Source organism: Falco naumanni, chromosome 8 (genome assembly GCF_017639655.2).
Source record: "Falco naumanni isolate bFalNau1 chromosome 8, bFalNau1.pat, whole genome shotgun sequence".
Classification (NCBI taxonomy): Eukaryota; Metazoa; Chordata; class Aves; order Falconiformes; family Falconidae; genus Falco; species Falco naumanni.
The window spans coordinates 39,579,039-39,596,913 of record NC_054061.1 but is presented as its reverse complement, the minus strand read 5'-3'; the positions used below and the strand labels follow the sequence as shown (position 1 = coordinate 39,596,913).

Genomic DNA, 17,875 nt, shown 5'->3' with positions numbered 1-17,875 from the left:
GAGGGGACTCTCACTGCAGCATCACCATGCGTGCTGCCGACTTGGCCATTGCCAGTGCTCTCGCCCCACTGCGAGTGACCTTGCAAAACCAGCCTGCAGTGAAAGCCACCTTTGCCTCATCTCCACCTGGCTTTACAGCTATCAGTGAATCATCCAGCTATAAAAATAAAAGTGATTTGGACTAATGAAGCTCTAGCAAGGGACACAAATCCTACAGCTGGCTTAGACACAGGCATGAGTAGGCCAGCAGAAGCCCTGTGTGACCCTGCTCTGCAGTAAGTAACGATGGTGGCACAGACACGACCAGGACAGACATGGGGGTACTGCCAGCAGTCATGGCTGCCAGGCTGGAGGTCTGGCCACAGCACAGCATTAGCTGCCAGTGCCTGCTCAGCCGGGGCCAGACCCCAGCCCTGCAGTGCCAAAGGGAGAATGTGCTACTTGCCCCTCTCCGGAGCAGTTTTGCCATGGAGCCGCAGAAGCAGCTGAGCCAGTACAGAACAGGGGTGCACTGGAAGCAGTGGCTGCAGAAGGAAGCAGCAGGGCCTTTCGTACAGCTTCCAGACAAGGACTGTGCCAGTCGATGGCTAGTAACCACTGCTGTTTCCCTGTGGAGAGAGGAGCTCACAGATAGTGGCAGCAAAGATGAAAGGAAGAACATGCCCCTGCATAGGGCAGGTCAGGACGCATCCAGACTGGCAGCAGCAGCTTATACTGCCTGTCCTTCCCCCCATCCACATTCCTGTCCCACCTCCTGCATGCCACTACAGCCACCTCTGATATCTGCCTGCAAACCAGCTCCTGTCCTCCCTGCAAGGGCAGCTCAGCAAAGCAGCGGCTGAACATCCAGGAGAACTGGCAGAGATGAAGGCACCTTCATATGCCAGGTTGTGGGCACAACAGGACAGCAGCTGCCGTGCCCCTGAGCCTCTGGCCATGAACCAAGTGACCTGCCCCAAGGTTACCAGTAGGGAAGTTTCCCTTTTACATTTAACTTGGTCTGTTTTGGGGTGGAGGAAGGTCATAGCTTGATGCAATCCCTAGCTCTGCCCTAGTTCTACCATATGGGAAAGGAGCAGGAGTCCATTCTGCTGGTCACAACAGTAATAAAACTACACTTGGAAATGTTATTGTAGAAACATGAGCTGGGAAAAGTCCAGGGTGAACTGTTCACGCTGCAAGTCAAACACAAACATCATTACTAGTAATCAATGGATTTTGGCTTGGACTTATTTACACACAATATAGAGGCCAAAGTTGTCACTGTTGGAGTGACGCTACAGCTGCACTCACAATTATTTTGCTAGCACCTTTTATTATCACACAGCCTGCTCACAAGCTTCAGGACGTCAGCTGGAGCACTGCCACAGCCTTTATAAATGTCACATCACAGGCACGTAAGGCCACCATGCATACCCCAGTGAGCATCAGCAGAAGTCCCTTCCTCCAGCCTGAGCCTCCCTGCAGCATGTGCTCCTTCAACAGCAGCACGGCAGCTCCTCACAGACCCGTTTCTAACAGGAAAGGATAAGAGAGTAAGAGCCCAGGTGTGCACATCATCCCTCCATCATGTGAGTTTGGCTGGAGAGGTTATTTTAAATGCAGCTGTGGTGACACACTTAAAATAACAAGAGCTTGCAAATGTATGAGCTGCTAGCCGACCTGATAAAGTACCGTCAGCCTCATGCAGCCCAAAGTCACAAAGAGGGGGTGTGCGTGTGTGTCAGACAACTGTGATTTGCTATTGTTTTCTGTGCCATTGCAGGGCACAATTTCTGTTCTTTATGAATAGAAAGGATAACATCTTTTTCTAAATGAGACCTGAGTTCACACCAAGTTCCTCACTTACAGTTCTGGGGCTTTCGATTAAAGCTTGAATAAGCAAGTTAACAAAATAAACAGGTTTTAAAATCAATATACTTCAATCAGATATTTCAAAATAAGGGTTTGTACCCCTGAAAAAAAATGTAAAAACTTTCAACAAGATCAAGCACATTGATCTGAAACCAACTGACTGAGAGCACCTAAAGCTGCTCTTACACCTGGTAGCTCGATATAAACTCTCGGGTTTCAACAGCACGGAAACAACCCTCACCTACATCAGACCCAGGAAACAAGAGGCCTCAAGTGCAGTCACACAAGGAGGCAAAGCAGCACCCAAGGCCACCCACAAGTTCAAGCCGAAGAGCAGAGGGTCCTGCTGGCCATCAGAAGGAGTCTATGAGGACAAGACAGCTCAGCCACCACAGAAATGCCAGCAGCAATGGGACCAACAGCCTGGTGTGCTGCTTTGTTAATGTTAAGCATTGCTGCTCTCTCTCAGCTCTATTATTGTCCTGTAGCACTAGGTTTTGGGTACAAAACTGGAGGCACAGGATGACAGCCAGTTTCTCTTTTAATCAAGACTGCAAGCTTTTGCTTGGCCACTCAGGTCAGAAAGATACCAGTGAGAAGCCACCCACCATGGGGATGTGTCAGCAAATTCCACCTGCCTCCAGGGATTACATTTGTGCCTGGCATTTGTGCTGGGGCTAGTCATTTCAATTCAACAGCTGTGGTGCTGAACTCCACTCTGCACCGAACAGAGAAGGCATGAGAAGTGCATGGCTACCCAAAATGATCCTTTAATTAAGCAGAGTGCTACCCTGCAAGAAGAGCAGGGCAGCTCTAGTGCACACCTCTGTTTCCAGGGTGGCAAGGAGGGAGGCAGACCTTATGGGCAGCAGGGCACTGGACCAAGCCACGGGAGAGCTGGAATCCAGTAACTGTCTCGCTCTGCGAGGCAGAAAATGCCTCCCTCCACACACACACAGGCTGTGCTGAGGACTGAAGGCTCACACATTCAAGTTCACGACTTTCGGACCACTCTCAGGGCATGGGAGCACAGTGTCAGATGAGGTGAGGGACTGAGCATGGCTAGGCAGAAAATCCAGGGCCACAGCTTTGTCATGGAGAGAGCGCACCAGAGATCTAAAATAAAGGGCTGCCTGTGTGCTCGCCTCAGGCAGGCTGACCTGGCTGTGACCAGAGAGTGAGAGTGCCTCACCAAAGGGCGAAAGGTCAAATGCATGGACTCCCCATAGTTACTAAGGGATATCAGCTCTTCCACCCTGAGAGTCCCCAGGCCACCGAAGGGAACCTGCCACACACTGACAGCGGACTGCCCAGCTCTGTTTCCCCAGCAGGGAAGTCCCCGTCCTCACTCCCATCCCCGATTCATACTTCCTCAACTTCCGTGCTACAGGAGGAGTTGTATTGCAGCATAAATTAGAGCAGGAAAATGAGCCTGGGTTAAAAGCAACCAGCTAAAGCATGGGGTGTTTTACAGCCTTTCAGCAAGGAAGTAAGGAAGACTAAAGCACCTTTCTGAAGAGCCAAGCAGACAGTGAACCAAAGGGGTAGCAGTCTCAGCTGAGCTTCACAATGGGAGAAAAGGTACAGGAGAATTATGCAGTGAGACCTAGGGAGAGCTTGGCCACCAGCACAGGAACTGACAGGTGGTCAGCACAGCTTGGTCTGGTTTTAGGTAGCCTGACCACACTCTCAGCCTTTGGCAGAGAAATAAAATAAAGGCAGAAGACTTGGGGTGAATGGAACAAGTATAAAGTACCAACACATAGCAAGGAGACAAGAACTACCTAATTAGTTCAAAACACATCAATTCTTTCTCTGTCCTTTTTTTCCTGAAACATGTCAGGAACTGGAAGAAAAAGTTCCCAGGTCTGTCCTTCAGTATGTGATGAGGATCCTTCCATGTCTTGACCGGGGTGGGAAAGATTCTTCTGGAGTCACTGCAACCACCTCACTCCATACAGCAGTCTCTCAGAGCTCAGGAGTGGAGCAGAAACAGAGATTCAAGTTGGGAAGAAGCTGCCAAAAACTCCCACAGACTTGCTGCAGAGAAGGAACCTGGGAAATGCCAAGGAATGGCACCCAGCCAGGCCAGTAGGGCAGCCAAAGCCCCTGCCTGACCTGCATCGGTGACACAACATCTCCATGCAGGCATAATTATCTGGGGCCGGTGGCATTTGGCCCCCATCAGTGTCATCCTCGCAATGTGCTCCCTGCTGTGCTGAGAAGGGCCCCAGGCACAACCAAAGAGCAGGAGAGGCAGATCTGTCATAAAAATCTGCCAATACAAAACTTAAGGACTGCAGCAAGACAGCAACGCAAGACAGACAAGTACCATTATCTGCTGGGTACATCCAGTAAGAGTCAAGGAAAAACTACCAGATAAAACTGTAATCAGACCAAAAATTTGCTGTTAATTCCCCCAAACTGCCTAGGAGCCACTAGATGTCCCAGGCATGTTCAGCGAGGAGCACACAGCAATGAGAAACCACTTTGCAGGGAGTCATGTAGGGAGGAGGGTTCTGATGTGTAGCTGTGGGGCTGAACTCTGCCTCCACGAGATACCCAGCAGCCCAGCCGGGCAGGGAGACGGCAGGCTGGCACGGCACCACAGGGCTTCCCTACTCCTGTGCCATTCATTCCCAGGCTGGACCCTGGAGGCATTCAGGAAACACTCCAGACTCGTCTCAACTCTTCTCACACCTCTGCCGTTCACCTTTCAGACCCAATGGCTCCTTTTTACACCACCAGAGCAGCCAAGACCCCGGCAGAAAGATTAACAGCCAGGCTGGGCCCCAGCGCCCCACTCGGGTCCGGTCAAGACCTGGTCAAGACCTGCTCCATCCCCACTGCGGCTCCAAGTGCCACCGGAGGCTCACTGGGGCAGTGGCTCGCAGGGAGCCAGCTCTTCTTGCCCAGGGCACACACTGTTTCTCGTTTCTTCAGGTGAAGGTCTCTGAGGCCAAAGGCGCTACCGAGACGCTCCGACCTGCCCCAGACACGCCGGCCCGGCCGACCCCAGCCCACCCCGCCGCCGCCGCGCACCCACGCGCCGTCTCCCCAGCCCCGCGGGGCACAGCCCGGCGCGCCCCGAAGGGACAGAGGGCGAGGCCGCGGCGAGGCCCCCGCGGGCAGGCCCGAGGCTGGGCAAGGCGCCTCCTCGGGCCCGGGCCGGGCGGGTGCTGGGGGCACGGCGGTGGGGCAGGGAGGGCCGGAAGCCCAGGGAGGCAGCGGAGAGGACCAGGGGGCCCACGCTCCCTAGAGGGGAGGCATACGCGGGCCCGCCCCTCCCGTACTCACCGCCCGCCCGGCGTCCCCGGGCCCCGCCGCTCCCGGCGCCGCCGCACCCCCCCGCCGTTACCATAGGGATCCGGGGCGGCGGCGCCACGTGACTACACCTCCCAGCAGCCCCCGCGCCGGCGGGCTGCCCCTCCCGCGGCGCCCCCTGGCGGCCTGGCGTGGCGCGCGCGGGCGCCCGGCGCGGGGCTGCCCCGAGGCGGAGGCGCGAAGGTTCCGGTGGGCCGGCACGGCACGGGAGGCCGCTTGGAAAGAGGTGGTGTCTTGGGGGCTGCAGGGACTTTTCCAGGAACGGCTTCCCACGGGGAAGGCTGGCCGGGCAGGGTCCCCCTCGGGCGGACCGAGGGGGTGCGACGGAAGGTCGGGGCTGGAGCCCGAGGAGGAGGAGGAGGAGGAGGAAGAAAGCGCCTGTCCCGTCCCGCTGGAGGCAGCGTCAGGCCGAGCCCCGGCGCCCTCAGCGCTGGCGGGGGCCAGCAGGTTTGCCGGGATCCGGAGGGCCGCTCCCGCAGGTGCTGCGCAGGGGTACGAGGAGGCGCAGGAGCTCCTCGTAGTGCCGAGCGGAAGGTGGCCGGGGGTTTCCGCCACCAGCGGGCTGCGAGTCGCCGCTGGCCAGCGCAGCCAGCTTCTCAGTGGCTCCGAGGGACAGCAGGACCTGCAGAGCAAAGACAGGGACAGGAGTCACCTGCCTGCCTGGCCCCTTGTCCCCAAGCACCATCAGGTCCCACAAAGGAGCCGAGGTCCCCACGCAGTACCTGCTGTGTCCCGGGGTGCTGGCTGAGGGCCCGCAGCGCAATGAGGGCTCCCTCCCGCACGCTCTCCTGTGGGTCCTGGCAGGCCACCTCCAGCAGGACATGGGGGGCCCGGCTCTCGATCAGCAGGCCCCCCAGCTCTGCCCAGCGCTGGCCCAGGTTGCCCAGGGCCAGGGCTGCGTTGCAGCGTGTCCTGGTCTGTGTGTCACTCAACAGCCACGTCAGCCTGGGCACAGCCCTGCCCAGGGTCCCAGCCGGGGAGGACTCATGGTAGGCGGCGTTGCCCACTGCGAAGCTGGCTGCCTTGCGCACGCTCTCCTCCTGGTCCACCAGGCACCCCAGCAGGCTCTCCAGCAAGTCAGGCTGGCTCTGCAGTGCCTGGGGAAAGCCATGGTCATGTCGGAGCAGGTTGCCCAGTAGGTTGCAGGTTTTGGCCCGTATCAGGTGCTGCTCGTGGCCAAGCAGGTGGGTCAGTGGTTGGCTGGCCACATCTGAGTCCCTCAGGATCCTCTGGAGAAAGGGCAGGTGCTCCGGACAGGCCCGGGCCACATGGGTCAAGAGAGACAGGAGGTCAGTTGTGAGTGTGAGGCTGTCTGAAAACAAGGCAGATGTCAAGAAGGCAATGATGTGCTCTGAGGTGGCAGCTTCCCTCACCACTTGGTCTATAACTTGCTCATCACACACAACGAGGTGGCACAGAAGGCTCATGGGGAGCTCAGTGTATGAAAAGGGCAAATGGCGAGAGCAGACCTAAGGAGAAAGGAGAGACGGCAGCGCTGAGTGTGCTTTGCTCACGTGTGGGCCAAGTCAAGCAGCGGCCAAAGCCTGCCAGCAGGTTGGTGCAGAGCTCAGCTGCCAGTCAAACTGCTCTGAGGCCTGCATGGCACTCGAGTGACATCCCTGTGTGGGCAGAAACCACCAGCACAGTGTGAAGTGGTGCCACACATCAGGGGCTGCTGAGGTGTCTCCACAGTATGGTGGGCAAGAGAAACACAGGGCCAAGAGGGTACCTGTAGCAGCCGGGCAGGGATCTGGGTGTCTCTCACAGCCTCCATGACCAATGCTAAGGTGTCTCCATCCACATCCAGGGCAAAAGGGAAACAGAGGAGCTGGCAGGCCTGGATTACCACAGCTGGGACAAGCTCAGGGTCCCCATCCTCTCCTGCTTGCCTGAATTTGTTAGAGAGAGAGGGCTTAACACAGAGGTGATCAGAAGAATATCAGGGCAAGAGGCAGAGAGCATTCCCCACGCCAGGCACTAAGGAGAAGCTCTGCAGATGAGCTGTGCTCTGCAAGTGCTGGGTCAGAAACTTCTCAGCCCTCTGTGTGCTCATGTCCAAGCCCTGTTCAGCAGCTGAGCTCTGCCTGCTTCAGCTGCCCCCACAACTCACGTCTGTGCCAGGGATGCCAGGAAATCAGGGGACAGCAGCCTCTTCAGTGTCACCATGAGAACACCGTGGGACTGGGTGAGCTGAGGCAGGCACCGGTGGGACTCACGAGTGAAGACAAAGAGGGCCAGGCTGAGGAAGAGCAGAGTGCCTGCAGCGGGAACAGCATGGCAGAGGGGCAAAGCTAGGGAAGGCTGAAAAGTCTCCTCTCTTCTGTCTGCTTATACTGCCTCAAGGCTGCTCCAGGATTGCTTCTGTGCTTCCCTGCCCAAAGCCAGACCAATGTCCACCCATGGTGGTCACCCTTTTTTCTTCCTCCACAGCCAGGCTCGGCTGAGCTGCTGCTGACTGGGCAAAGCATGGGCCAGCCCAGCCCTGTCTCCCCAGAGGACAACAGCAATTCTCAGGAAAAGCCCCCTGAGCCCTCTGGCCTCAGGGACCAGATGTGACTGCAGACAGATGTGGGCAAGTCTGAGGGGCAGGATGTGTAGCTGGGTCCAGGGCAGATGCCTTGCCATCCCGCAGCTCCTACCTTGAGGGGAAAGGAGGTTCCAGTCTGGCTCCGCAGCTGGGTGACCTGCCTCTGGGGGGTCTCCCTCCAGTGCTGCCCTGTTGCTGCCCACACGAAGCACCACAGCAACACAATGCCACACCACACTCCACAGCTCTGTGGTGGCAAAGCCCTGTCCCGTGGCCACATCCTCCTAGAGGTGGGGAAGCAGATGTCAGAGGGCTTCATGGTCCTCCATGGCTCCCCAGAGTTCTGGTCCATGGCTCTGCCAGCTCCTCAGGTCATGAGGTCAAGGCTGGATGAACATGGCCAAGGGGCAAGAGAGAGTGCCAGGCAGCTGGCAGCCCTGCTTCGCCTGCTCAGTGGCAGCCCCAGGGCATATCTTCCCTCTCTCACTCCAGTGTGTCCATGAACCACCCCTCCCTGCCCACCACTCTCCCACAAACCCTCCAGAGCTCCACAGACAACCCAGGGACATGAAGTGACTTTCATGAGGTTGTACAGCTCAGCAAAAGCTGCCAGGTTCCCCAGTTTGCCTAAGCCTCCACTAGTGATCTACATTCAGACCTTTTTGCCACCGCACCTTTTGGCAGGAACCAGGCAAAGGGAGATTGGCAGACTGGTACCTGGGAAAGGAGCTTCAGCAGGAGGAAAAAAAGCCCATCGTACAGACCAGCGCCCATTGGTGGGGAGAACTGCAGCTGTAAGACAGAGTGGGGGACAGGCTGGAGCTAGGTGCTGGGTCTGAGGCCAGCAGCACCACACCTGCACCCTTCTGAGTCCATCTTTGCACACCTCCATGGTGTGGTGACAGCATCACTCCCCTGCTCCTCTGTCCCCATCCCATACCTCAGCAGGTGCTGCCAGCACATTTGTCATCACCAGTAGGATCTCTTCTCCTCCGAGCTCCAAGGCTACCCCATGCTGACTGAGCTGTGTCAGGAATAATGCTGCAGCACCCTGTGGGACAGGGAGAGTTCAGTACCTTTGGGACTTTGCCATCTGCCTACTCAGTGCTGACTCCATCCCTTGGCCAACAGAGATAGCCAGGCTGTGCCTGCCCCTCATCGCACCCTGAGTGAGCAACAGTAAGACCCAAATGGGATGTAGGGCTCTGCAGGGCTCTCAGTGGCAGCTCTGGCAGGATGGGCAGACTCACCACAAGAGAGACAACAGGAGATTGGGTGATGAGATCCATAGCCAGGGTAACAAACTCCTCAGGCCTGAAACACAGAGATCAGAAGAGAGGCACTGTTCCCACAGCTTCGCATCCCACAGAACAGCAGCATCCAAATACCCCCAGGACTGGGAAGCAAGCTCCCAGGAGGAATAAGCCCTGGTTCACAGCACCTCCTTGTCCACACTGGGTCCTCAGTGCATCCCTAGCAGCCACCCATGCTGCCCAGCACTCTGCTAGTGTGTCTGGATTGGAGGGATCAGTGGGAGCAGAAGCCCAACTCTGGGCAGGGTGTGGGACAGAGGGCTGTTCAGGGCAGGACATGTTCCTCTCCCACCCATGAGTGAAAGCAGGTGCTTACCTGGGAGGGGAGGCCTGGAGCTGCAGGGTGAGCAAGGCCAGCAGGTACAGAGAGGCCTCACAGGCTGCCCCCTGGGCCACCTCCACCATGGGGACCTGCCAAGGAAGCAGGAGTCACAGTGGGACAGCAAGGCTGGGAGGGGAGGAAGGGATGTTTTTGGGCCCTGAATGAGAACTGCACTCTCCAGACTATGCTCCCCCAAACTCTTCTCCCTACACATTCCCCAGCTTGGTCTAAGCAGCACTCGGAGGAATGTGTCCTCCTTGCCCACAATCCTACCCCACCACCTGGGCTGTGGTCAGTCCTACCTCGCCCTTCAAGAGCTGCATGAGGGAACTGCAGAGTTGTTGGCTCCTTCCCAAGTGCTGACACAGGCTCAGGCTGGCATGGCAGCCAGCATAGAGGATCTGTGAGGCAGAGAGATGCATACCAGCTCCTGGGGATAGGGACTCAATGACCAGGCCCATCCCAGTCACACCCATGGCTACCATGGGCTCATTTATTCAACAACTGACACCAGGGAGATGGGAGTCATTGAGGACTAAGCCTACAGTTCCTCCTTTCCCAAGCTCCTAATCCCAGACCAAAAGATCCAGGCACCTCTGGGCACAGCCACATAAACGGACGGGACCATTACCTTCAGCACATTCAAGGAGCAGCTTGGGTGCTCCAGTCTCCCCAGCAGTCTCCCAAGCTGCTGGCTCTCCCTCTCCATAAGCTTTCCAGCTACCTCCTGAGCGACCTGCAAAAATCAGCCTGTTTTGCACCCTGAGCACCTGAAGTACTGTACAGACTTAGGAGTTTAATGCTAGCAACAAATAAATAAAAAAAGGCATCTGCTTCCTACGTGTTGCCTGCATTCACAAAGGGATGCCCATCTGCCACCACCCAGCATGGCTTTGCTGCACAGTCCCAGAGCCAAAATGAGTGAGGTGAAATTCCTCCTCCGCTTCCCTCCTTGTTGATCCCGGAGTTGAGTTAAAGGATCAAATGTAAATCTGCAGTTTTGTTTTCCCTCTTATTCATTGTCCATCCAATTTCAGATTTCCTACAGTTCATATCACTATAAGAATTCTTCATATTTGCTCTGCATTGCCTAGTTCTTTACTTAGCCCATCCCACAGCTCAGATCCTAAGTGTGAGTCTCTTAATTGATTTAGGAGTCCTTAGACTCCTAAAGCTCAGCTGTTGGCTGGGGAGGAACAGTCTGCAAATGCCAGCCCTGCAGCCACCAAAGCCAGGGGACCCCAGCCCTTCATTCAAAGGCTGAAAAAGATCCTCCTGCAAAGGGTTGCTGCCCCTGTGGAGACCACACCTTCTCATCCTGCAAAGACATCTGGCCTGACCTGCTGCTTGGCTTCCCGACAGCCATTCCTCTCCAGAGGGATGCTGCAAGCAGCAGCCAATGCAGCTATGAAGAGGTCTGCCACAGATGGGCTCTGGTCATGGGCTGACTCGGCCTCCATCGCTGCACCTGCACAGGGACAGAACTTGGGAGACACGTGCTAAGGGTGGGGGATGCTGAGGGGCTGCAGGATGGAGTTGGAGGACAAGAGAGGAAAAGTCAGGCATGTAACATGAGGAGGGCAAGATCTGGGATTGAGGGAGAGCCCTGGTTAGCATATAAGCTTTTTGGTTTTGGGCACGTAAGCTTCAGACACCTCCTCTGGCTAACAGCACTGCAACGGCAGTCAGTGCTCTGAGAGAGCCCAAGGGCAGGAGGGAGAGGGGAAACCCAAGGAGGTGGTAAGCTTCTACCACTGCTACCTTGCAGAGCAGGCTGCTCTGAGGTGGATCCCTGAAGCAGTCTGTTCAGCAGTGGCTGATCCTCCTCTCGAAGGCTGGCATAGAAGGGGGCAGAGACAGAGGGGTATGTTGCATCCAGGCTCTCACAGAGCAGAGTGAAGCACTGAGGGAGACACAGGGGTTGCCATCACTACGGACTGAGGGTGGGAGGAGAGAGAAGGAACATGGGGGAGGAGGCTGGGGGGCACAGCAGAGAGGGGAGGAGTCATCCTGGAGCTTCAGGGACCTCCAAGTGTCCTCTCCAGCCAGGTTAATGTGTGGGAGCCACATGCAGCTGCATGCTGGCTGGAGGCACAGCCAGGGAAGGTGTCCCCTCAGAGACCTCCATTCTGCACATGATCGCCTCAAAAAAACCCAGTGGGTGAGACAGCTTGCCCAGACAAGAATGCATCAGAACCCACAGCTGGGAACAGAGCGCACAGCCTGCACTCTCCCTGACACACACTCACGAAGCTGGCGGAGAGGGTGGGGAGAAGGGAGACAGGGGCACCCTTACCAGGAGGCTTTGCTGGCAGAGCCTCATCTTGCTGTCCGCTGGCTCAGCCAGCAGCTCTGGCAGCAGGGCTAGGAAGCAGCCAGCACTCTCCTGGAAGACCTGCAGGCTGAGGGAGGCAGCAGGGGCAGAGGAAAGCAGAGAAACATGGCCCTAGCTGTGAGGACAGGATACGGCCAGGCCCATACGACCCTGGCCAATGGAGCAGGCAGCACACACTAGCACCGTGAGCTACTGTCAGCAGGCAGCACAATTGGACTCTAGTCAGCTGTGCCTTCCCCTTAATTAGTCCTGCTTATGGAAAGCAGTCCTCTGTGAGCACAGCAATACAGCACAAAGCACTTAGTCCACAATGCTTCCCCACGGAGACAGCTCCAGCCACAGAGTACGAACACTACCCTACTGCCAGGTCCCCAAAGCAGTCACAAGAGACCTCAGAGCATAGAAGGTTGTCCCTACCTGTCCTTTTGCCCACTATCCTCCAGGCTGCATTCACGGCTGAAATAAACTGTGGTCACCATTAGGAGGTCTGTCAGCACTGTGATACCCCAGGGCTGCTGCAGGATCCAGAAAGAAACAGCAAGTGGGGATGGTCTGCTGGCCATCCCACCACCACCATAGTGGGATGCTTCCCTGCCAGGACCTCTGCCTTCTCAAGGGTGCCTGGAAGAGGCACCAGTCCTGTAAGCGAGCTCCAGCAGGACATCAGAGCCTCCTCAGCACCTGGGGTCCTACACCTACCTGCTTGATGCTACCACTCTCCAGGATCTGCTTGGTTAGACACAGCAGGGACAGAGGCACATTCAGCTCTCTGCAGAAGTGGCCCAGCAGCTCAGAGTCACATTGGGTAGCCAGGAGGTTGCCCATGACACGGAGCACAGGACGAAGACGGGAGGCTCCCTCCAGCATCCCTTCCAGCACCTGGACACAAAGAAACCAGAAGAGCTCATGATCAGCAGTGGTTTTGGCTTCTCCGTCAGCCATGGGTCCGCCCTTCAACCCATTCAGGCAAGGGACGGCAGGGGAGCGGATGGCAAGCTAAGTGCATGAGACAGCTCCAGCTCCTGGAGAAGCAGAGGATCTTCTTGCTGGCTGGACTGAGGACACTCCCAATGCTCCCAACCCAATCCTGGGGAAGAAGGCAGCATCCATATCCCCAGTCATAGTTGCCTGGGCAAGCCAACTCACCTGCTGAGTAGAGTCTGCCAGGCGGGCCTGGACGCGATGCTGGAAAGCTGGGTCCTTCAGGAGGCTCAGTGGTGTGCTCAGCTGCATGGCCGAGGGCTCAGTGGCCTCAATCAGGTGCTGCCACTCCTCATCGCTCTCCGGCTCCTAGCCACAGAGAAGAGAGGACTGGTGCCACAGACTCTGCCTGCCCCCAGGTCTCCGTACCAGCCCCTGGGGAATGGACCCTGTTGTCCTCACCACAAGACACTGTCTTACCTCACTCTCCAGGTCCACAGTCTCAATGCTGTGCTTGCCCTGGGTCTCGTTCCTGCCAGCACCAGGCTGCAGAGGGGCATCTACTCCAGGAAACTCCCGCTCATAGTCTTGAGTGATGTTGTGCTCCCTGGCCAAGGAAACAGCACAGTCAGTGAACCACCTCGCCTTCTCCTCTTCCTCCTGTCCCAGCCTCAGCCACCCCTCACCATGGGTTGGGAGGAGGCTCCTCCAACTCCCATTCTGCCATGCTGCTCTTTCCTTGCAGGACGCTGGGGTTCTTCTTGTTGGAAGCAGCCGGCAGCTCCCCCTCCCTAAGGGCTGCTTTCCCAGGAGCTGCTCTGGGTCTATGCCCAGAGCATCCTTTGCTAGAGACCTTTGTAGATGCATCACGTGCCTTCAGTTGCCCCTGCGTGATGGCAGAGAAGTTTGGTCAAAGCAGGATTACTCAGCCAGCCAGATGAGTTCTCTAGACCCCACCACCCTGAGAATCCCACATCCTGCCTTGTATGTTGGCTGACACCCCAGCCTAACCCATGTACCTTCCCCCCAGGTTCCATTTCAGTGTCCCTCCATTGTCCTGCCTCTGGGACACAAGCCAGGGGAAACTCACACTTTCCTTCACCTTTTTCTGTGCGTCCTCAACCATCTTCTGCCGGGCCTTTCTCAGGATCCTGGACTGACCACTCCTAGGGGCCATGGAATGGGCTTGATGCTCCTTCAGGGCCTGCAGTTCTGGGGACAGCTTGGTGGTAAAGGGGTTTGAGATCCCATGCTCTTCTGTGTCATCAATCACTAGGGAGGTGAGGGGAGAACTTTATCAGCAGCTCTCCTTTGGGAGACAGGGAGAGTGATCAGCTCTGGGACCCCAGGGGAATCCCAGGGGCAGGAACTAGGGTTCAGGGCTTGGAGAAAGCTGAGAGGAGAGAGGCCAAGACCCGGGTGGTCCTCCCAGCCTCCAGGCAGGTGGAGGAGGAAACAGACCTGGCCAGCACTGGAAAAAGAGCTGGTACTCACCAGTAACCCGTCCAGCAATGAAGGGGTGAGAGAGCAGCTCTGGCCATGACAGGCGCTGACGGGGGTCCTTCATTAGTAGTCCTTGCAGGAAGCTCTACAGGGCAGCACAGCACCAGCATCACTGACACACGCTCAGCACCCACCAGTGAGCCTACCAGCCTCCCACAGTGAGGGCAGCTCATTCCCTGCCTGGCTCTCGGAAAGGAGTGGTTCTAGTGCTTAGGGCAGACAGGAAGACACTTCCCTTTCCAGCTCAGTAAATCACTCCTCCACTGTTGGCCTGAGTTTCCCAGATTATGGACAGTAGTCATAAGGGTCCCCCTCCCCCGAGGCCCAGCTCTCATCCCTTCTTTATGTTCTGAAATCCACATTAGGGACATAAAACCTAAAAGTGACCCACCAGGGCAGCAGGTGAGGCCAAAGCTGCTACTGCATTAATGGATCTCATCCCACAGACAGTGCCTTCGCCCTTACCTTGAAGTCTGGGCTTATGGCCGCAGGCCATTTGATGGGGTCCTTGACGATAATACTGACGAGCTGGAAGATGCTGCTGGTGTAGAAGGGAGGTGTGCCCACGAACAGCTCATACAGGATGCAGCCCACAGACCACAGATCTGCCGTGTGGTCGTATGGCCGCTCCTCCACCAGCTCAGGGGACATGTACAGTGGGGTGCCCTTGATAGAGGTCAGCACCATGGTGTGGATGCTCATGGCACGGGCAAAGCTGCTCAGAACAAAGCACAGATGGCCAGCTCAGGCTGAAACATCCACTGCAACTCCCACTGAGATCCCTACAAGTTTACCAACACCTCCCCCCAGAGTCAAAAATCCCTCATCCTTGCTCAACCTCTAAAAATACACAGAATCCAGATCCCCTTCCACACTCCCCCCCTCTTCCTCTACAGCACCCCTTGGGTGCCCCAAGGCCAACTGTCCCCCTCAAGTGGTCCACAGCACCTACCCGAAGTCACAGAGCTTGACCACGCCGTCTTTGCCCAGCAGGATGTTCTGGGGTTTCATGTCACGGTGCAGGATGCGGTGTGAGTGCAGGTAATAGAGAGCAGAGACCAGTTGGGCAGCTATGGTCTGGACCTGCCAGAGAGATGGAAGCCTCACCCTGTGTCCCATGGTGCCACCAGCTGGCACAACCATGGGGTCCCTTATGGCCTGGCTCCCCCAGTACCTCCAGCTCCTGCCCTTGCCCTGTTTGGAGCAGGGACCAGCCCCAGCATGGGCAGTAGTTCCCCGGAGTAAGCCAATGGCTGAGACAGCAGCCTGGCACTGTGGTCTTTGGAGAGGAAACAGGGAAACCGATGTCCCTGCTGGACCTCACTGTCCCCCAGTGAAATGTGGCCCCCTCTCCATGCCCTTCAGAAGTTCTGCAAGGTAAAGCCCCAGAGACACCCTTGCCTTCCTGATGTCTCCTGGCCCACAGCAGAGAACTGCCTGCAAGCAGACAAGCCCCATTCTCTCCATTCTGCAGCAAACACTGCATGGCCATCATCTTGACAGTCACCTGGTCCTCGGGCAAACTCCCATCATCCTCCAGGATCTGGAAGAGTTCCCCCTCTGCGTAGTCAGTCACCACCACTACCTGGAGGGAAGGGGAGTGTGGTGAGATCAGGCACTCACCCAGCTGCATCCCCACCATGCCCTAAGAACCAGTACAGAGCACGGTAGGAAATCTGAGGGAGATGCTGGGAAATCATCATGCACAGTCCATCAGCATGGGTTGGGAGCTGGGATGGGAGAAAGCCCCCGTGGCTGCACTGCAGCAAGGGCCTGACACTTAGCAGAGGCTTTGTGGCTGTTCTTATCTCAAACAGACAGCAGAAACCAGGGAAGAAGCAAAGACAGGACAAGCCCAGAATGGTACTTCCAAACCCAGTGGGTAGAACTGCTCCCCTGAGCTTCTTCTGAATCTGCTGTCCAATTAATTTCATGCCCCTATGTCCCATAGCACAGTCTTCAGTCTTTCCTTATACTCTCTCCATGAGAGCTTAAATCAGTCAAAAATCAGTCTCTAAAGGCACTGATGAGGTGACTGAAGAGTCACCCTCATCTTGTGATCCCAAACCACTCCTGCATCACATACTCCTCGTGCAGCTCCTCTACCTCTGCATATGACCTAGTGCACCCCACACAGCCCAGGTAGCTGTTGACTCCCTACACAGCACATACTGGAGGGCTCTGAACAACACTGACAGGCCCTGGGAGGGTGTCAACAGCATCTCCTGAGAAAGAGGTCCCTATGACAGCATGGACCCATCCTTGTTTTCCTGCCCCAGTCAAGCAAAAGCGTATGCCTGGAGCCGTCCTCTTCACCTCCTTGTCAGTCTCGAAGCTGTCAAGCATCTGTATGATGTTGGGGTGGTAGAGGCCTCTCATGATCTCAATTTCCCGCTGCAGGTTCTTCATCTCCTTCTCAGATCGCCCCACCTTGGGGATGAACTTCAAGGCCACCACCTTTCAAAGCAGGCAAAGCTGGTATCAGATCAGGCTCCTACCCACCCTAGCAGAGGCCATGTTTAACCCAAACAAGACTCAGGATTCTCCAGCTGAGCACACAGAACAAGACATTTGTTCACTGGATCCCTTGGAGCTGGGGCTCGTCCCAGGCTCTTGAACATTGATACAGGTGCTCACAGTATTTTGCACACTGGTATTTAAAGCAATTTACTCAGTGAGCACAGACAAAAGTAGGATTGCCAGAAACATGGGACAGGACCTAGAGATGCTGGTGGGCAGCAAGCCTAACACGATCCAGCAGTGTGGCTTGGCAGTGAGGAGCACTAGCAGCACCCTGGGCTGTACTGACAGGCAGGAGTTAAGAGGGAAGTGATTATTGCCCTTTATTTGGAACTTCTTAGACCACATCGGCAATACTGTGGCCAGTTTTGGGCCCAGAAAGACATCAATAGGCTGGAGTGGGTATAGCGGAGGCAAACTGGATGGTGAGGGGGCAGAAGCACATGGGAGGGTGACACAGGGATTACAAATTGAAACATGGGAGCTTCAACTTGATATGAGGAAACACCATTCACCTCAAGTACAGCCAAGCACTAGCTGTGGGGTGTTTGTACTTGAGGTTTCACAGGCTCTGCATTTAGTGCTGGCTCTGCTTTTAGCAGGGGATGGACTAGAGACCTCCTGAGGTCCTGAACGACTCTGTGCCAGCAAGAGGTGGTCCGGAGCATCAGCATAAAAGTGAGTGAGTGCTGAGTCCCAAACACTTGGCAGGGCCTGGAACCCAACAGCCACCAGAAACCAGTCTCTGGCACCACACAACAGACCCCTGGCCCTCTCCCCTGCCACCTCTCTGCTCACCTGGGCGCTGTGTTTCCTGCGCCCCTTGTACACGCGCCCGAAGGAGCCTTCCCCAATCACTTCCAGGATATGGTACTTCTCCATCACGGGCGTTCGGGGAGGGGGCCGCCGAGCTGCCGAGGAAAAGTGGCCGGTGAGGAGAAAAACTTCACCCTCTCTCCCCTCGTCTCCCACTCCACCACCAGCTGCCATGGGGCGCCAAGCCTCAGCCCCGGCTGCGATGAGGACAGGCAGTGCCAGCGCTGGGGACAGCAGGGCTTCGCTTCTCCCAAGGGCCGGGCCTTCCCCGCCCCGCGGGCTCCACCCGGGGCCCGATGCCAGGCGCCTGTCCCCCGGGCCCCCGCCGGGCTCTGTCCCCACCCACGGGCTCCACCTCCGCGCCCCGCGGCAGGGCGAGGCGCAAGCCCTGGGAGAAGCCCCCCGCAGCCGTCCGGTGACATCAACCTCGCCCCGCTCCG

The 17,875-nt window shown here is 56.7% G+C and overlaps 2 protein-coding genes across 3 annotated transcripts in view; both read right to left on the bottom strand.

The window, feature by feature from the left end:
* The window catches only part of TTLL4 (tubulin tyrosine ligase like 4), a 27,076-nt gene extending 21,809 nt beyond the window's left edge, over positions 1-5,267 (bottom strand). Inside the window, exon 1 of one of the 2 annotated variants that reach the window (XM_040604139.1) lies at positions 5,152-5,267. The gene's annotated coding sequence lies outside the window, so the exon portion shown is untranslated. The remainder of the gene's footprint in view (positions 1-5,151) is intronic. The other variant, XM_040604137.1, reaches the window with a different exon arrangement.
* Positions 1,114-17,875, bottom strand: STK36 (serine/threonine kinase 36). The gene is made up of 26 exons (XM_040604136.1): positions 17,418-17,875; positions 16,416-16,556; positions 15,607-15,684; positions 15,052-15,182; positions 14,565-14,814; positions 14,091-14,184; positions 13,699-13,868; positions 13,283-13,482; positions 13,077-13,203; positions 12,822-12,965; positions 12,375-12,554; positions 12,093-12,190; positions 11,637-11,742; positions 11,102-11,243; positions 10,681-10,808; positions 9,972-10,076; positions 9,643-9,741; positions 9,335-9,429; positions 8,956-9,019; positions 8,646-8,756; positions 8,423-8,497; positions 7,818-7,989; positions 7,289-7,436; positions 6,908-7,067; positions 5,901-6,647; positions 1,114-5,800 (listed from the first exon to the last, which is right to left on the bottom strand). The coding sequence occupies exons 1-26, from the start codon at positions 17,607-17,609 to the stop codon at positions 5,603-5,605; spliced, it is 4,155 nt and encodes a 1,384-aa protein (XP_040460070.1). The 5' UTR covers positions 17,610-17,875; the 3' UTR covers positions 1,114-5,602.

Coding starts and splice junctions, on each gene's coding strand:
- STK36 (XM_040604136.1), bottom strand. CDS start 17,609: ATGGCAGCTGGTGGTGGAGTGGGAGACGAGGGGAGAGAGGGTGAAGTT. Junction 8,498..8,645: donor TGCTGGCAGCACCTGCTGAG/GTATGGGATGGG, acceptor TCTGTCTTACAG/CTGCAGTTCTCCCCACCAAT. Junction 7,437..7,817: donor GAACCTCCTTTCCCCTCAAG/GTAGGAGCTGCG, acceptor TTCCCGCTGCAG/GCACTCTGCTCTTCCTCAGC.